At 49.3% G+C, this 19,362-nt stretch overlaps 1 protein-coding gene across 1 annotated transcript in view; it reads right to left on the minus strand.

Annotated features, from left to right (window-relative positions):
- Nucleotides 1-19,362, minus strand: part of LOC139404989 (thyroglobulin-like) — a 96,188-nt gene that overhangs the window by 31,434 nt on the left and 45,392 nt on the right. Inside the window, exons 34-39 of the mRNA XM_071147553.1 lie at nt 17,361-17,472; nt 16,332-16,411; nt 15,824-15,967; nt 14,226-14,291; nt 9,863-9,997; nt 9,127-9,300 (exon numbers count right to left, since the gene is read on the minus strand). Of these exons, the coding sequence (XP_071003654.1) occupies nt 9,127-9,300; nt 9,863-9,997; nt 14,226-14,291; nt 15,824-15,967; nt 16,332-16,411; nt 17,361-17,472 (711 nt within the window). The remainder of the gene's footprint in view (nt 1-9,126; nt 9,301-9,862; nt 9,998-14,225; nt 14,292-15,823; nt 15,968-16,331; nt 16,412-17,360; nt 17,473-19,362) is intronic.

Below are 19,362 nucleotides of genomic sequence, written 5' to 3' on the forward strand. Positions count from 1 at the left end.
TAGTGAGTCAGGGTCAGGGATGTATAGTGAGCCAGGGTCAGGGATGTATAGTGAGCCAGGGTCAGGGATGTATAGTGAGCCAGGGATGTATAGTGAGCCAGGGATGTATAGTGAGCCAGGGTCAGGGATGTATAGTGAGCCAGGGTCAGGGATGTATAGTGAGCCAGGGATGTATAGTGAGCCAGGGTCAGGGATGTATAGTGAGCCAGGGTCAGGGATGTATAGTGAGCCAGGGTCAGGGATGTATAGTGAGCCAGGGTCAGGGATGTATAGTGAGCCAGGGATGTATAGTGAGCCAGGGTCAGGGATGTATAGTGAGCCAGGGTCAGGGATGTATAGTGAGCCAGGGATGTATAGTGAGTCAGGGATGTATAGTGAGCCAGGGATGTATAGTGAGCCAGGGATGTATAGTGAGCCAGGGTCAGGGATGTATAGTGAGCCAGGGTCAGGGATGTATAGTGAGCCAGGGTCAGGGATGTATAGTGAGCCAGGGATGTATAGTGAGTTAGGGATGTATAGTGAGCCAGGGATGTATAGTGAGTCAGGGATGTATAGTGAGCCAGGGTCAGGGATGTATAGTGAGCCAGGGTCAGGGATGTATAGTGAGCCATGGTCAGGGATGTATAGTGAGTCAGGGTCAGGGATGTATAGTGAGCCAGGGATGTATAGTGAGCCAGGGTTAGGGATGTATAGTGAGCCAGGGATGTATAGTGAGCCAGGGTCAGGGATGTATAGTGAGCCAGGGATGTATAGTGAGCCAAGGTCAGGGATGTATAGTGAGCCAGGGATGTATAGTGAGCCAGGGTCAGGGATGTATAGTGAGCCAGGGTCAGGGATGTATAGTGAGCCAGGGTCAGGAATGTATAGTGAGGCAGGGATGTATAGTGAGCCAGGGTCAGGGATGTATAGTGAGCCAGGGTCAGGGATGTATAGTGAGCCAGGTATGTATAGTGAGCCAGGGTCAGGGATGTATAGTGAGCCAGGGTCAGGGATGTATAGTGAGCCAGGGATGTATAGTGAGCCAGGGATGTATAGTGAGCCAGGGTCAGGGATGTATAGTGAGCCAGGGTCAGGGATGTATAGTGAGCCAGGTTCAGGGATGTATAGTGAGCCATGGTCAGGGATGTATAGTGAGCCAGGGTCAGGGATGTATAGTGAGCCAGGGTCAGGGATGTATAGTGAGCCAGGGTCAGGGATGTATAGTGAGCCATGGTCAGGGATGTATAGTGAGTCAGGGTCAGGGATGTATAGTGAGCCAGGGATGTATAGTGAGCCAGGGTTAGGGATGTATAGTGAGCCAGGGATGTATAGTGAGCCAGGGTCAGGGATGTATAGTGAGCCAGGGATGTATAGTGAGCCAAGGTCAGGGATGTATAGTGAGCCAGGGATGTATAGTGAGCCAGGGTCAGGGATGTATAGTGAGCCAGGGTCAGGGATGTATAGTGAGCCAGGGTCAGGAATGTATAGTGAGGCAGGGATGTATAGTGAGCCAGGGTCAGGGATGTATAGTGAGCCAGGGTCAGGGATGTATAGTGAGCCAGGGATGTATAGTGAGCCAGGGTCAGGGATGTATAGTGAGCCAGGGTCAGGGATGTATAGTGAGCCAGGGATGTATAGTGAGCCAGGGATGTATAGTGAGCCAGGGTCAGGGATGTATAGTGAGCCAGGGTCAGGGATGTATAGTGAGCCAGGGTCAGGGATGTATAGTGAGCCAGGTTCAGGGATGTATAGTGAGCCATGGTGAGGGATGTATAGTGAGCCAGGGTCAGGGATGTATAGTGAGCCAGGGTCAGGGATGTATAGTGAGCCAGGGTCAGGGATGTATAGTGAGCCAGGGATGTATAGTGAGCCAGGGATGTATAGTGAGGCAGAGTCAGGGATGTATAGTGAGCCAGGGTCAGGGATGTATAGTGAGCCAGGGATGTATAGTGAGCCAGGGATGTATAGTGAGCCAGGGTCAGGGATGTATAGTGAGCCAGGGATGTATAGTGAGCCAGGGTCAGGGATGTATAGTGAGCCAGGGCCAGGGATGTATAGTGAGCCAGGGTCAGGGATGTATAGTGAGCCAGGGATGTATAGTGAGCCAGGGTCAGGGATGTATAGTGAGTCAGGGTCAGGGATGTATAGTGAGCCAGGGTCAGGGATGTGTAGTGAGCCAGGGTCAGGGATGTATAGTGAGTCAGGGTCAGGGATGTATAGTGAGCCAGGGATGTATAGTGAGCCAGGGTCAGGGATGTATAGTGAGCCAGGGTCAGGGATGTATAGTGAGCCAGGGTCAGGGATGTATAGTGACCCAGGGTCAGGGATGTATAGTGAGGCAGGGTCAGGGATGTATAGTGACCCAGGGTCAGGGATGTATAGTGAGCCAGGGATGTATAGTGAGCCAGGGTCAGGGATGTATAGTGAGCCAGGGTCAGGGATGTATAGTGAGCCAGGGTCAGGGATGTATAGTGAGCCATGGTCAGGGATGTATAGTTAGCCAGGGATGTATAGTGAGCCAGGGTCAGGGATGTATAGTGAGCCAGGGTCAGGGATGTATAGTGAACCAGGGTCAGGGATGTATAGTGAGTCAGGGTCAGGGATGTATAGTGCGTCAGGGATGTATAGTGAGCCAGGGTCAGGGATGTATAGTGAGCCAGGGTCAGGGATGTATAGTGAGCCAGGGATGTATAGTGAGCCAGGGATGTATAGTGAGCCAGGGTCAGGGATGTATAGTGAGCCAGGGTCAGGGATGTATAGTGAGCCAGGGATGTATAGTGAGCCAGGGTCAGGGATGTATAGTGAGCCAGGGTCAGGGATGTATAGTGAGCCAGGGTCAGGGATGTATAGTGAGCCAGGGTCAGGGATGTATAGTGAGCCAGGGATGTATAGTGAGCCAGGGTCAGGGATGTATAGTGAGCCAGGGTCAGGGATGTATAGTGAGCCAGGGATGTATAGTGAGTCAGGGATGTATAGTGAGCCAGGGATGTATAGTGAGCCAGGGTCAGGGATGTATAGTGAGCCAGGGTCAGGGATGTATAGTGAGCCAGGGTCAGGGATGTATAGTGAGCCAGGGTCAGGGATGTATAGTGAGCCAGGGATGTATAGTGAGTTAGGGATGTATAGTGAGCCAGGGATGTATAGTGAGTCAGGGATGTATAGTGAGCCAGGGTCAGGGATGTATAGTGAGCCAGGGTCAGGGATGTATAGTGAGCCATGGTCAGGGATGTATAGTGAGTCAGGGTCAGGGATGTATAGTGAGCCAGGGATGTATAGTGAGCCAGGGTTAGGGATGTATAGTGAGCCAGGGATGTATAGTGAGCCAGGGTCAGGGATGTATAGTGAGCCAGGGTCAGGGATGTATAGTGAGCCAGGGTCAGGGATGTATAGTGAGCCAGGGATGTATAGTGAGCCAAGGTCAGGGATGTATAGTGAGCCAGGGATGTATAGTGAGCCAGGGTCAGGGATGTATAGTGAGCCAGGGTCAGGGATGTATAGTGAGCCAGGGTCAGGAATGTATAGTGAGGCAGGGATGTATAGTGAGCCAGGGTCAGGGATGTATAGTGAGCCAGGGTCAGGGATGTATAGTGAGCCAGGGATGTATAGTGAGCCAGGGTCAGGGATGTATAGTGAGCCAGGGTCAGGGATGTATAGTGAGCCAGGGATGTATAGTGAGCCAGGGATGTATAGTGAGCCAGGGTCAGGGATGTATAGTGAGCCAGGGTCAGGGATGTATAGTGAGCCAGGGTCAGGGATGTATAGTGAGCCAGGGTCAGGGATGTATAGTGAGGCAGGGATGTATAGTGAGCCAGGGTCAGGGATGTATAGTGAGCCAGGGATGTATAGTGAGCCAGGGTCAGGGATGTATAGTGAGCCAGGGATGTATAGTGAGCCAGGGATGTATAGTGAGCCAGGGTCAGGGATGTATAGTGAGCCAGGGATGTATAGTGAGCCAGGGTCAGGGATGTATAGTGAGCCAGGGTCAGGGATGTAAAGTGACCCAGGGATGTATAGTGAGCCAGGGTCAGGGATGTATAGTGAGCCAGGGATGTATAGTGAGGCAGGGATGTATAGTGAGCCAGGGTCAGGGATGTATAGTGAGCCAGGGATGTATAGTGAGCCAGGGTCAGGGATGTATAGTGAGCCAGGGCCAGGGATGTATAGTGAGCCAGGGTCAGGGATGTATAGTGAGCCAGGGATGTATAGTGAGCCAGGGTCAGGGATGTATAGTGAGTCAGGGTCAGGGATGTATAGTGAGCCAGGGTCAGGGATGTGTAGTGAGCCAGGGTCAGGGATGTATAGTGAGTCAGGGTCAGGGATGTATAGTGAGCCAGGGATGTATAGTGAGCCAGGGTCAGGGATGTATAGTGAGCCAGGGTCAGGGATGTATAGTGAGCCAGGGTCAGGGATGTATAGTGAGCCAGGGATGTATAGTGACCCAGGGTCAGGGATGTATAGTGAGGCAGGGTCAGGGATGTATAGTGACCCAGGGTCAGGGATGTATAGTGAGCCAGGGATGTATAGTGAGCCAGGGTCAGGGATGTATAGTGAGCCAGGGTCAGGGATGTATAGTGAGCCAGGGTCAGGGATGTATAGTGAGCCATGGTCAGGGATGTATAGTGAGCCAGGGATGTATAGTGAGCCAGGGTCAGGGATGTATAGTGAGCCAGGGTCAGGGATGTATAGTGAACCAGGGTCAGGGATGTATAGTGAGTCAGGGTCAGGGATGTATAGTGAGTCAGGGATGTATAGTGAGCCAGGGTCAGGGATGTATAGTGAGCCAGGGTCAGGGATGTATAGTGAGCCAGGGATGTATAGTGAGCCAGGGATGTATAGTGAGCCAGGGTCAGGGATGTATAGTGAGCCAGGGTCAGGGATGTATAGTGAGCCAGGGATGTATAGTGAGCCAGGGTCAGGGATGTATAGTGAGCCAGGGTCAGGGATGTATAGTGAGCCAGGGTCAGGGATGTATAGTGAGCCAGGGTCAGGGATGTATAGTGAGCCAGGGATGTATAGTGAGCCAGGGTCAGGGATGTATAGTGAGCCAGGGTCAGGGATGTATAGTGAGCCAGGGATGTATAGTGAGTCAGGGATGTATAGTGAGCCAGGGATGTATAGTGAGCCAGGGATGTATAGTGAGCCAGGGTCAGGGATGTATAGTGAGCCAGGGTCAGGGATGTATAGTGAGCCAGGGTCAGGGATGTATAGTGAGCCAGGGTCAGGGATGTATAGTGAGCCAGGGATGTATAGTGAGTTAGGGATGTATAGTGAGCCAGGGATGTATAGTGAGTCAGGGATGTATAGTGAGCCAGGGTCAGGGATGTATAGTGAGCCAGGGTCAGGGATGTATAGTGAGCCATGGTCAGGGATGTATAGTGAGTCAGGGTCAGGGATGTATAGTGAGCCAGGGATGTATAGTGAGCCAGGGTTAGGGATGTATAGTGAGCCAGGGATGTATAGTGAGCCAGGGTCAGGGATGTATAGTGAGCCAGGGATGTATAGTGAGCCAAGGTCAGGGATGTATAGTGAGCCAGGGATGTATAGTGAGCCAGGGTCAGGGATGTATAGTGAGCCAGGGTCAGGAATGTATAGTGAGGCAGGGATGTATAGTGAGCCAGGGTCAGGGATGTATAGTGAGCCAGGGTCAGGGATGTATAGTGAGCCAGGGATGTATAGTGAGCCAGGGTCAGGGATGTATAGTGAGCCAGGGTCAGGGATGTATAGTGAGCCAGGGATGTATAGTGAGCCAGGGATGTATAGTGAGCCAGGGTCAGGGATGTATAGTGAGCCAGGGTCAGGGATGTATAGTGAGCCAGGGTCAGGGATGTATAGTGAGCCAGGTTCAGGGATGTATAGTGAGCCATGGTCAGGGATGTATAGTGAGCCAGGGTCAGGGATGTATAGTGAGCCAGGGTCAGGGATGTATAGTGAGCCATGGTCAGGGATGTATAGTGAGTCAGGGTCAGGGATGTATAGTGAGCCAGGGATGTATAGTGAGCCAGGGTTAGGGATGTATAGTGAGCCAGGGATGTATAGTGAGCCAGGGTCAGGGATGTATAGTGAGCCAGGGATGTATAGTGAGCCAAGGTCAGGGATGTATAGTGAGCCAGGGATGTATAGTGAGCCAGGGTCAGGGATGTATAGTGAGCCAGGGTCAGGGATGTATAGTGAGCCAGGGTCAGGAATGTATAGTGAGGCAGGGATGTATAGTGAGCCAGGGTCAGGGATGTATAGTGAGCCAGGGTCAGGGATGTATAGTGAGCCAGGGATGTATAGTGAGCCAGGGTCAGGGATGTATAGTGAGCCAGGGTCAGGGATGTATAGTGAGCCAGGGATGTATAGTGAGCCAGGGATGTATAGTGAGCCAGGGTCGGGGATGTATAGTGAGCCAGGGTCAGGGATGTATAGTGAGCCAGGGTCAGGGATGTATAGTGAGCCAGGTTCAGGGATGTATAGTGAGCCATGGTCAGGGATGTATAGTGAGCCAGGGTCAGGGATGTATAGTGAGCCAGGGTCAGGGATGTATAGTGAGCCAGGGTCAGGGATGTATAGTGAGCCAGGGATGTATAGTGAGCCAGGGATGTATAGTGAGGCAGAGTCAGGGATGTATAGTGAGCCAGGGTCAGGGATGTATAGTGAGCCAGGGATGTATAGTGAGCCAGGGATGTATAGTGAGCCAGGGTCAGGGATGTATAGTGAGCCAGGGATGTATAGTGAGCCAGGGTCAGGGATGTATAGTGAGCCATGGTCAGGGATGTATAGTGAGCCAGGGTCAGGGATGTATAGTGAGCCAGGGTCAGGGATGTATAGTGAGCCAGGGATGTATAGTGAGCCAGGGATGTATAGTGAGCCAGGGTCAGGGATGTATAGTGAGCCAGGGATGTATAGTGAGCCAGGGTCAGGGATGTATAGTGAGCCATGGTCAGGGATGTATAGTGAGCCAGGGTCAGGGATGTATAGTGAGCCAGGGTCAGGGATGTATAGTGAGCCAGGGATGTATAGTGAGCCAGGGTCAGGGATGTATAGTGAGCCAGGGTCAGGGATGTATAGTGAGCCAGGGTCAGGGATGTATAGTGAGCCATGGTCAGGGATGTATAGTGAGCCAGGGATGTATAGTGAGCCAGGGTCAGGGATGTATAGTGAGCCAGGGTCAGGGATGTATAGTGAACCAGGGTCAGGGATGTATAGTGAGTCAGGGTCAGGGATGTATAGTGAGTCAGGGATGTATAGTGAGCCAGGGTCAGGGATGTATAGTGAGCCAGGGTCAGGGATGTATAGTGAGCCAGGGATGTATAGTGAGCCAGGGATGTATAGTGAGCCAGGGTCAGGGATGTATAGTGAGCCAGGGTCAGGGATGTATAGTGAGCCAGGGATGTATAGTGAGCCAGGGTCAGGGATGTATAGTGAGCCAGGGTCAGGGATGTATAGTGAGCCAGGGTCAGGGATGTATAGTGAGCCAGGGTCAGGGATGTATAGTGAGCCAGGGATGTATAGTGAGCCAGGGTCAGGGATGTATAGTGAGCCAGGGTCAGGGATGTATAGTGAGCCAGGGATGTATAGTGAGTCAGGGATGTATAGTGAGCCAGGGATGTATAGTGAGCCAGGGATGTATAGTGAGCCAGGGTCAGGGATGTATAGTGAGCCAGGGTCAGGGATGTATAGTGAGCCAGGGTCAGGGATGTATAGTGAGCCAGGGATGTATAGTGAGTTAGGGATGTATAGTGAGCCAGGGATGTATAGTGAGTCAGGGATGTATAGTGAGCCAGGGTCAGGGATGTATAGTGAGCCAGGGTCAGGGATGTATAGTGAGCCATGGTCAGGGATGTATAGTGAGTCAGGGTCAGGGATGTATAGTGAGCCAGGGATGTATAGTGAGCCAGGGTTAGGGATGTATAGTGAGCCAGGGATGTATAGTGAGCCAGGGTCAGGGATGTATAGTGAGCCAGGGTCAGGGATGTATAGTGAGCCAGGGTCAGGGATGTATAGTGAGCCAGGGATGTATAGTGAGCCATGGTCAGGGATGTATAGTGAGCCAGGGATGTATAGTGAGCCAGGGTCAGGGATGTATAGTGAGCCAGGGATGTATAGTGAGCCAAGGTCAGGGATGTATAGTGAGCCAGGGATGTATAGTGAGCCAGGGTCAGGGATGTATAGTGAGCCAGGGTCAGGGATGTATAGTGAGCCAGGGTCAGGAATGTATAGTGAGGCAGGGATGTATAGTGAGCCAGGGTCAGGGATGTATAGTGAGCCAGGGTCAGGGATGTATAGTGAGCCAGGGATGTATAGTGAGCCAGGGTCAGGGATGTATAGTGAGCCAGGGTCAGGGATGTATAGTGAGCCAGGGATGTATAGTGAGCCAGGGATGTATAGTGAGCCAGGGTCAGGGATGTATAGTGAGCCAGGGTCAGGGATGTATAGTGAGCCAGGGTCAGGGATGTATAGTGAGCCAGGGTCAGGGATGTATAGTGAGCCATGGTCAGGGATGTATAGTGAGCCAGGGTCAGGGATGTATAGTGAGCCAGGGTCAGGGATGTATAGTGAGCCAGGGTCAGGGATGTATAGTGAGCCAGGGATGTATAGTGAGCCAGGGATGTATAGTGAGGCAGAGTCAGGGATGTATAGTGAGCCATGGTCAGGGATGTATAGTGAGCCAGGGATGTATAGTGAGCCAGGGTCAGGGATGTATAGTGAGCCAGGGATGTATAGTGAGCCAGGGTCAGGGATGTATAGTGAGCCAGGGATGTATAGTGAGGCAGGGATGTATAGTGAGCCAGGGTCAGGGATGTATAGTGAGCCAGGGTCAGGGATGTATAGTGAGGCAGGGATGTATAGTGAGCCAGGGTCAGGGATGTATAGTGAGCCAGGGTCAGGGATGTATAGTGAGCCAGGGATGTATAGTGAGGCAGGGATGTATAGTGAGCCAGGGTCAGGGATGTATAGTGAGCCAGGGTCAGGGATGTATAGTGAGCCAGGGATGTATAGTGAGGCAGGGCCAGGGATGTATAGTGAGCCAGGGTCAGGGATGTATAGTGAGCCAGGGTCAGGGATGTATAGTGAGCCAGGGTCAGGAATGTATAGTGAGGCAGGGATGTATAGTGAGCCAGGGTCAGGGATGTATAGTGAGCCAGGGTCAGGGATGTTGCCCACCTTTGTGGAGGTAGACTTGGAGAGCTGACTCTCTGATGACCAGCCGACAGTCCTGACCTCCGGTGGTGGTAGTGGAGGGGCCACAGGCCAGGGTGTCTGGGTAGAGGACACAGCGGACAGCCGAGTCGGTCCGCCCCACTGACACCACAACACAGGACTCAGCCTCCTCACAGGCTGAGGGGAGACACACACACACAGTTTAACGGACAGAAAAGGAGGAGAGTAGAGAGAGGTAAATACAAGGATTGGGGCTCAGACAGGAGAGACCGAGGAGGGGCACAGATGAGGGGCACAGACAGGAGAGACCGAGGAGGGGCACAGATGAGGGACACAGACAGGAGAGACCGAGGAGGGGCACAGATGAAGGGCACAGACAGGAGAGACCGAGGAGGGGCACAGATGAGGGGCACAGACAGGAGAGACCGAGGAGGGGCACAGATGAGGGGCACAGACAGGAGAGACCGAGGAGGGGCACAGATGAGGGGCACAGACAGGAGAGACCGAGGAGGGGCACAGATAAGGGGCACAGACAGGAGAGACCGAGGAGGGGCACAGATGAGGGGCACAGACAGGAGAGACCGAGGAGGGGCACAGACAGGAGAGACCAAGGAGGGACACAGACAGGATAGACCGAGGAGGGGCTTAAACCCCTCTTGCCAGGGGACATGTGTGGTCCTGAGTTGGGGGACGTTGACCGTTAGCCTAGACTCTGGCACACGATGAAGCTGTTTCTCACCAGACAGACACCAGTCTCTGGTCCTGTCCAGGTCCTCAGCGATGTCTTTACTGATGTGAATAATGTCAAACATGGAGACGGACGGATCCACCAGAGTAGAGGACGCATCCAGGAGTCTCCACTCACTCAAACTCACTGGCAGAGAGACACACATCTTTATCAGCAGGGGATGCATCTGACACATTGTCTGCATCTGACACATTGTCTGCATCTGACACATTGTCTGCATCTGACACATTGTCTGCATCTGACACATTGTCTGCATCTAACACATTGTCTGCATCTAACACATTGTCTGCATCTAACACAGGGGTGTCAAAGTCAAATGGACGGAGGGCCAAATAAAAAAATCAGCTACAAGACGAGGGCCGGACTGTTCGAATGTTCATTGAAAATTTTTTAAATGACGCATATAGTCTAGTGAACCTAATTGAACCTACTGAAAACCTAACAAATATATTACAATATGATCAGATAAATAAAGCAATATTTTCTTATGGCTCTGTCAGTAATCTTTAATTTTCAACAGACACAAAAGACAAATTTCCTTTATATAAATATCCCCATAACATGAACATTAAATGAAAGAAACCGGTATTCAAGGCACCATCAGTAGACTATATTTTCTATTTTAGCAAAAGTGGGCTAAATTTACTTCAAAGAAAAAACAATAATAGCAATTTTCTATCATCCACTCAACTGAAATATTTTTAAAATATAATTGGATTGAAATACAAAAAAATAAAGTGCAAAAATCTATTAATCAAAAACAACACTTTGTTTAAGGAGAAGTAACATGCAGTGAAAACAAATATTAAATTTTAACTTTTAAACTTGAACTGAGTAAAAACTCTAAATATGTGATTGCACAGTAATGTTCACTTGTTTGAGGTTGAGGGTGATACTTGGTGGTGTCCCATCTTTTCCACAAGTTCATCAATGTTCGGGGTAAGGCTCTGAGCTGAAGAAATCCTCAGAATTGAGTGGAGGTGTTCAGCAGTAAGTCGACTTCTGTGTGATGTTTTGTTCAGGTTCATCAAAGAAAACAGTTGTTCACACAGGTATGTGCTGCCAAACATAGACAACGTTTGAGCAGCCTGGATGCGCAGCTGGGGCATTGTGCCGGGGAGGAAACGGGCGAACTCCGCAGCACCCACTGCCGCATATTTTGCCCTCAGTGCATCATTGCATTGGAGGTCAATCAACTCCATTTGGAGGTTTGGTGGTGAGCTTTCCACGTCAACAGCAAATGGGTTACCGAGCAGTTCCAACCTGCTTTTTTGTGCTTCAAAGTCAGCAAATCGGCGTCGAAAGTCAGCGGCAAGCATACCTATTTTATCAGCCAACTGTGTGCTCGGGAACGCACTGGTAGAGAGCTTCTCTTTCATGGTCTGGCAGCTGGGAAAGTGGCTCAAATTTTCTTTCCGCATCTGCGTCTCCCACAGAGTCAGTTTGGTTTTAAATGCCTTCACTGTACTGTACATATCAGAGATGACACGATCCCGACCCTGCAGCTGCAAGTTTATTGCATTCAGATGACTCGTAATGTCACACAGAAAAGCCATTTCACACAGAAACATTTCGTCTCGGAGTTGTGTTGTGTCTTTCCCTTTGCTGTCCAAGAACAGACAAATCTCCTCACGAAGCTCGAAACATCTTTGAAGCACCTTTCCCTGGCTTAGCCATCGCACCTCTGTGTGATAAGGCAAATCACCATGCTCCGTTTCTAACTCCGTCAGAAATGCCTTGAACTGGCGGTGATTCAAACCTTTGGCTCTGATAAAGTTAACTGTGCGCGTGATGATGCTCATTACATGCTCCATTTTCAAGGCTTTACCGCACAACGCTTCCTGGTGTATGATACAATGATAAGCTGTCAGCTCACCTGTCGCGTTTTCCTCTTGCATCTTTTCCCGTATCTTCGCCACCAGTCCGCTCCTGTGTCCACACATCGCAGGTGCTCCGTCGGTTGTCAAACCCACGAGTTTTTCCCAAGGCAGCTCCATCTCATTTACACATCTTGACACCTCTTCATACAAATCATGCCCCGTAGTTGTGCCATGCATAGGACGTAAAGCCAAAAACTCCTCTGTCACGCTTAGGTTGGAGTCCACTCCGCGGATGAAAATTGACAACTGGGCAATGTCAGAAATGTCGGTGCTCTCATCCACAGCCAAGGAATATGCAATAAAATCTTTTCCCTTTTTCACAAGCTGCTCTTTTAGATTGATGGACAACTGGTCTACTCTCTCGGCAATGGTGTTTCTGCTCAGACTCACATTTAAAAAGAGTTGCCTTTTTTCTGGGCAAACTTCGTCACAAACTTTAATCATGCAGTTTTTGATGAAATCCCCCTCCGTAAATGGCCGGGCTGATTTAGCGATCTCTTCTGCCAAAATAAAACTGGCCTTGACAGCAGCCTGGCCTTGTGATTTGGCTTTTTTGAACAGAGCCTGTCGAGATTTGAGGCCTCGTTTTAATTCCTCTGCCTTTTGTAGCCTTTGTTCCATGTCCATATTCTTGTTTTTGTCCGCGTGTTTCGTTTCATAATGTCGTCTCAGATTATACTCTTTCAGTACCGCCACACTTTCTCCACACAGAAGACACACAGGTTTTCCAGCTACCTTCGTGAACATATACTCCGACTCCCACCTTGTTTGAAACCCCCGGTTCTCAGTATCCACCTTCCGTTTTGCCATTTTTGATGGGTATCTGAAAGTTAATTTTACTGTGATGCTGACGACTGCTGTGCCAATAAATATTGAAATGAAGCAGCCTACTGCTCGGTGCGTCACCTTTGCATTGTGGGAAATGTAGTATTGGTGCGTGTAAAAGATCTGCGGGCTGCCGGCTTGCTGCGGGCCGGTTCTAATAATAAATCAAGATCATCCCAGGGGCCGTAAAAAACCTTCTTGCGGGCCGGATGTGGCCCGCGGGCCTTGACTCTGACATATATGATCTAACACATTGTCTGCATCTAACACACTGTCTGCATCTAACACACTGTCTGCATCTAACACACTGTCTGCATCTAACCTACTGTCTGCATCTAACACACTGTCTGCATCTAACACATTGTCTGCATCTGACACATTGTCTGCATCTAACACACTGTCTGCATCTAACACACTGTCTGCATCTAACACACTGTCTGCATCTAACACATTGTCCCATAGGGCTCTGTTCAGAAGCAGTGTCCCACACAAGGTAAAAGGCTCCATATTTGGGATGCAGCCATTGAAATGTATTTTAATGTCAAAATGACAGAGATCTCTTAAGCATCCAATTTCAACACTATCCACTGTGCTAGATAGTAATAAGAGCAGCTGAAAGCCTGTACTCTCCTCTGTCTAATGGACAGGTTTCTAGCTACTGGAGCCGTTATCTCCTCTGTCTAATGGACAGGTTTCTAGCTACTGGAGCCGTTGGAGCCGTTATCTCCTCTGTCTAATGGACAGGTTTCTAGCTACTGGAGCCGTTGGAGACAGTATCTCCTCTGTCTAATGGACAGGTTTCTAGCTACTGGAGGGTATGGAGACAGTATCTCCTCTGTCTAATGGACAGGTTTCTAGCTACTGGAGGGTATGTAGGAAGTGAGTCTAATTAAAGGCTAAGTGGGAAACACTGTGGCTTGTAAACATTTCAGCACGTCAGCACAATGAAAGCAAAATGACCATGTTAGTTTGTCTCTTTGATGTGAGGGGGAGGGAGGGGGGGGGTCCCTTTGAACACACACAAATGTGAAATGGGTTGTCGCCCAAACAGCACCCCATTCCCCATAATGCACTATTTTTTAACAGAGCCCTATGGGCCCGGGTCAAAAGTGGAGCACTATATAAGGAATAGGCTCCCGAGTGGTGCAGCGGTCTAAGACGCTACATTGCAGTGCTAGAGGCGTCACTACAGACCCTGGTTCTATCCCGGGCTGTATCACAACCGGCCGTGATCGGGAGTCCCATAGGGCGGCGTACAATTGGCCCAGTGCTGTCTGGGTTAGGGGCGGGTTTGGCCGGGGGGGGGAGGGTTTGGCCGGTAGCCCGTCATTGTAAATAATAATTTGTTCTGAACTGACTTGCCTTGTTTAATAAAGGTTAAATAAATAAAACACATTCAGAAGGAACTGGGGGGCCTCATCCAGAGACAGAAAGGATGACGTGGTTCTATTCTACTGTTTACAGAAGGACCTGGGGGGCCTCATCCAGAGACAGAAAGGATGACGTGTTTCCATTCAACCGTTTACAGGAGGATGACAGCAGGAATAAACACACAGTCAGTCTGTGTATTGTAGCTGACGTATCAAACTCACAGTGTGATGTTATTGTACATTCTAACTCCTGAGGTGAAATATTAACTGCACTCTCACCGTTCTTTGAAGGAACTCGTAGTTGGAAACTGGGGCACAACCGTGGTGATTTAGTCCACTGGTTCACTGTGGAGAACAATGGAAACGTCTGAGTCAGTACGTAATAAACTCCTCAACGATCAGACAACTACTTGGTTAAATAAATGTGTCTGCTGGATCACGTGGCTCAGCAACACCAACTGGAGAAAAGATTTATTACCGCTGTGTCCCGAATAGCACCCTAGATCACGTGGCTCAGCAACACCAACTGGAGAAAATATGTATTACCGCTGTGTCCCGAATAGCACCCTAGATCACGTGGCTCAGCAACACCAACTGGAGAAAATATGTATTACCGCTGTGTCCCGAATAGCACCCTAGATCACGTGGCTCAGCAACACCAACTGGAGAAAATATGTATTACCGCTGTGTCCCGAATAGCACCCTAGATCACGTGGCTCAGCAACACCAACTGGAGAAAAGATTTATTACCGTTGTGTCCCGAATAGCACCCTAGATCACGTGGCTCAGCAACACCAACTGGAGAAAAGATTTATTACCGCTGTGTCCCGAATAGCACCCTAGATCACGTGGCTCAGCAACACCAACTAGAGAAAATATGTATTACCGCTGTGTCCCGAATAGCACCCTAGATCACGTGGCTCAGCAACACCAACTGGAGAAAATATGTATTACCGCTATGTCCCGAATAGCACCCTAGATTACGTGGCTCAGCAACACCAACTGGAGAAAATATGTATTACCGTTGTGTCCCGAATAGCACCCTAGATCACGTGGCTCAGCAACACCAACTGGAGAAAATATGTATTACCGCTGTGTCCCGAATAGCACCCTAGATCACGTGGCTCAGCAACACCAACTGGAGAAAATATTTATTACCGCTGTGTCCCGAATAGCACCCTAGTGCACGACATAGATAGGGAGCCACTTGAAACAGAAACAAATGTGTGAGCTGTGGGACTCTTAAGAATAGAAAAATTACTAGCGAGTCTGAGAATTTCTCAAAAAAAAAAGTAAGAACAATTTGTAGTCTCTGCAATCCTTACCAGGTGACAAAATATAACCCACAAAATGAGATGAACAGCTGAGGCATAATAACACATGTTTCTGTTTAAATCAGTGTGCAGCTGTGTCCCAAATAACACACTATTCGTCCAATGGGCTCTGGTCAAATGTAGTGCACTATATAAAAGAGAAGGTGCCATTTGGGACACACGGACTGTAACCAGGGCAACGCCACTGTCACTATTCTCCAGAAGAGAAAGTAACATCAAGACATCAAAGTTAAAAGGTAAGAGACAACTCAAGATGTTGGCCAGATGTTCCAACAAGATGTGTTTCATGCCTCCTCGCTGAGTAAGCTACCCTAAACGCTGTAGAGTTTCAAACGGCACCCTATTCCCTATGTAGTGCACTACTTTTGACCAGGAGCCCATAGGGAATAGGGTGCCATTTGGGAGTCACCCTGTACCTACTTATCCTCGGACGTTTACACACACCTGGTTTCTCGTACCAGCCAAGAGGATACACACCTGGTTTCTCGTACCAGCCAAGAGGATACACACCTGGTTTCTCGTACCAGCCAAGAGGATACACACCTGGTTTCTCGTACCAGCCAAGCGGATACACTCCGGTTTCTACTCTGGAGGGGGTGCAGTCCTGGACTCTCCAGGTTGTCCGTTCTCCTTCACCACACGTCTGGATACCAAAGCTGTTCAGAGTCAGGCAGAGAACGTCTGATCCTGGATGGAGACAGCACACACACACACACACACACACACACACACACACACACACACACACACACACACACACACAAAGACACCCAAAGACACACACACACAAAGACACAAACACACAAAGACACCCAAAGACACACACACACAAAGACACACACAAAGACACACACACACAAAGACACCCAAAGACACACACACACACACACAAAGACACTTTAGAGGAAATATTTGTGTCTCCTTTGGACTTTGTAGTTCTATTGTGATTGTTTCCCTCTTCTCTCTTGCCCCTTGAACTTTGAATGTCGGAGGAATTGTCAGCACTGTAAAAAACATGTCAGCTAATATGTTGACTGAAATAACAACTGACCAGGTGACTGTGTGTCCCTGACGTATCCGATTCCACGGCAACACGGGTCTTCATCACATCTCCGTTCACACTCACGGAACCTGGTACAAACACAAAGCAGGCACACACCTTTTCTTTGGGGAAACTAAACAGGAATTGTCTAACACTTTTCCTAAAGACTTTGTCATTATCCTAAAGAAGATGTTTGTTATTGCTTGAAGTAGTGAAATATAACAGAACCAGTGGGACCCAGGTAACACCACCCTAAGGTCTCTCAGCCCCAGAACCAGTGGGACCCAGGTAACACTGCCCTAAGGTCTCTCAGCCCCAGAACCAGTGGGACCCAGGTAACACTGCCCTAAGGTCTCTCAGCCCTAGAACCAGTGGGACCCAGGTAACACTGCCCTAAGGTCTCTCAGCCCCACAACCAGTGGGACCCAGGTAACACTGCCCTAAGGTCTCTCAGCCCCAGAACCAGTGGGACCCAGGTAACACTGCCCTAAGGTCTCTCAGCCCCAGAACCAGTGGGACCCGGGTAACACTGCCCTGAAGTCTCTCAGCCTCAGAACCAGTGGGACCCAGGTACCACTGCCCTAAGGTCTCTCACCCCCAGAACCAGTGGGACCCAGGTAACACTGCCCTAAGGTCTCTCAGCCCCAGAACCAGTGGGACCCAGGTAACACTGCCCTGAAGTCTCTCAGCCCCAGAACCAGTGGGACCCAGGTAACACCACCCTAAGGTCTCTCAGCCCCAGAATCAGTGGGACCCAGGTAACACTGCCATAAGGTCTCTCACCCCCAGAACCAGTGGGACACAGGTAACACCACCCTAAGGCCTCTTACCCCTCAGTGATAGGCTTGGCACTCAGGTTGACACTGCCCTAAGGCCTCTTACCCCTCAGTGATAGGCTTGGCACTCAGGTTGACACCGCCCTAAGGCCTCTTACCCCTCAGTGATAGGCTTGGCACTCAGGTTGACACCGCCCTAAGGCCTCTTACCCCTCAGTGATAGGCTTGGCACTCAGGTTGACACCGCCCTAAAGTCTCTTACCCCTCAGTGATAGGCTTGGCACTCAGGTTGACACGGCTACGGACGGAATAAGACACCATCTTCTTAAAGGGAACACGGCTGTAAAAACTCTCCACACTTCCAGTCAGATCAACTGTTAAAACACAACAGACAGAACAACACAAATGAGCTCCTGAAATAATAGAAAAGGTTATTATTTTCTGTAGAAAAACTGTGTGTGCTTCCTTCCGCTGTTTTAATAGAGATAAGTTGATGACGTTTTAGAGGCTAATGTATTATTCTGGTAAATAATATGGTAGTGGGATAAGTTGAAGAAGACCTACAGCACCTCACTACAACATACTGACCATGAACCTACCAGGGATCTCATCCTGCAGCACATCACTTTCCACCAACAGAAAGAACAATGCCGTACTCTTTGCCAGACTGGACTCTGTCTAACTGAGCTCAATGTTTACCTAACTAGTATGATTCATTATGACTGGGCTACAGTACAGTACTCTGGCCAGGGTTACTGGATCTGAGTGAATCTGGCTGTAGTCTTGAAGTACAGGATGTCCCAGAGAGAGCCCTGTTCCTGTCTGAACACCCCAGATGTCAACAGCCCAGAACCCTTTAATGAGAGGAAATTAGGGTTTAATGAGCAAATCAAGGAGAGACGTAACTAGCTGTCTGCTTGGAAATGAGTTTTATACAGAGGGAAGCACAGTTGTGGACAATATGTTACTGACCCCATCACCATAAGGCCCAGCATTTTGGTCTGGTGGGCGTTTTCTGTACGTACAACATGTCTCTCATAACAACAGACAACAGGTTGCTGTTAAACGGGATGAGTTGGGGGTACTTGTGATAATATTAAGTGATCTTGACTAGATAAGGTCTTCACTACTGTGGATAAGAGACTACATGTGACAGGTAGCAAATAATTTCCCTCAAAATTAAGTGGATTATTTTATTTCATTTTCCATCTGGTCTGCATCTATAAATGACTCTGGTACACCGGCGGCAGACTCCCCTCAGAGTGAGAGAGAAGTGACAGTATCATTATACACACCTCTAGTAGCCTCTTGGTTAGAGCGTTAGGCCAGTAACCGAAAGGTTGCTAGATCAAATCCCCGAGCTGACAAGGTAAAAAATCTGTCGTTCTGCCCCTGAACAAGGCAGTTAACCCACTGTTCCCCGAAGACGTGAATGTAGATTAGGCAGGCCCCTCCCTCCCGCTCTATAATGATAGACAGACCTGTAGATAAGCTCTATAACAGACAGACCTGTAGAGAAGCTCTATGATAGACAGACAGACCTGTAGAGAAGCTCTATGACAGACAGACAGACCTGTATAGAAGGTCTAAGATAGACAGACAGACCTGTATAGAAGCTCTATAGCAGACAGACCTGTATAGAAGCTCTATGATAGACAGACAGACCTGTATAGAAGGTCTAAGATAGACAGACCTGTATAGAAGCTCTATGATAGACAGACATACCTGGATAGAAGCTCTATGATAGACAGACAGACCTGTAGAGAAGCTCTATAGCAGACATACCTGTAGAGAAGCTCTATAGCAGACAGACCTGTAGAGAAGCTCTATGACAGACAGACAGACCTGTGGAGAAGCTCTATAGCAGACAGACCTGTAGAGAAGCTCTATGATAGACAGACAGACCTGTAGAGAACCTCTATGATAGACAGACCTGTAGAGAAGCTCTATGATAGACAGACCTGTAGAGAAGCTCTATGATAGACAGACCTGTAGAGAAGCTCTATGACAGACAGACAGACCTGTAGAGAAGCTCTATGATAGACAGACAGACAGACAGACAGACCTGTAGAGAAGCTCTATGACAGACAGACAGACCTGTATAGAAGGTCTAAGATAGACAGACAGACCTGTATAGAAGCTCTATAGCAGACAGACCTGTATAGAAGCTCTATGATAGACAGACAGACCTGTATAGAAGGTCTAAGATAGACAGACCTGTATAGAAGCTCTATGATAGACAGACATACCTGGATAGAAGCTCT

The sequence above is a fragment of the Oncorhynchus clarkii genome, unplaced genomic scaffold (assembly GCF_045791955.1).
Source record: "Oncorhynchus clarkii lewisi isolate Uvic-CL-2024 unplaced genomic scaffold, UVic_Ocla_1.0 unplaced_contig_5292_pilon_pilon, whole genome shotgun sequence".
Lineage (NCBI taxonomy): Eukaryota > Metazoa > Chordata > Actinopteri > Salmoniformes > Salmonidae > Oncorhynchus > Oncorhynchus clarkii.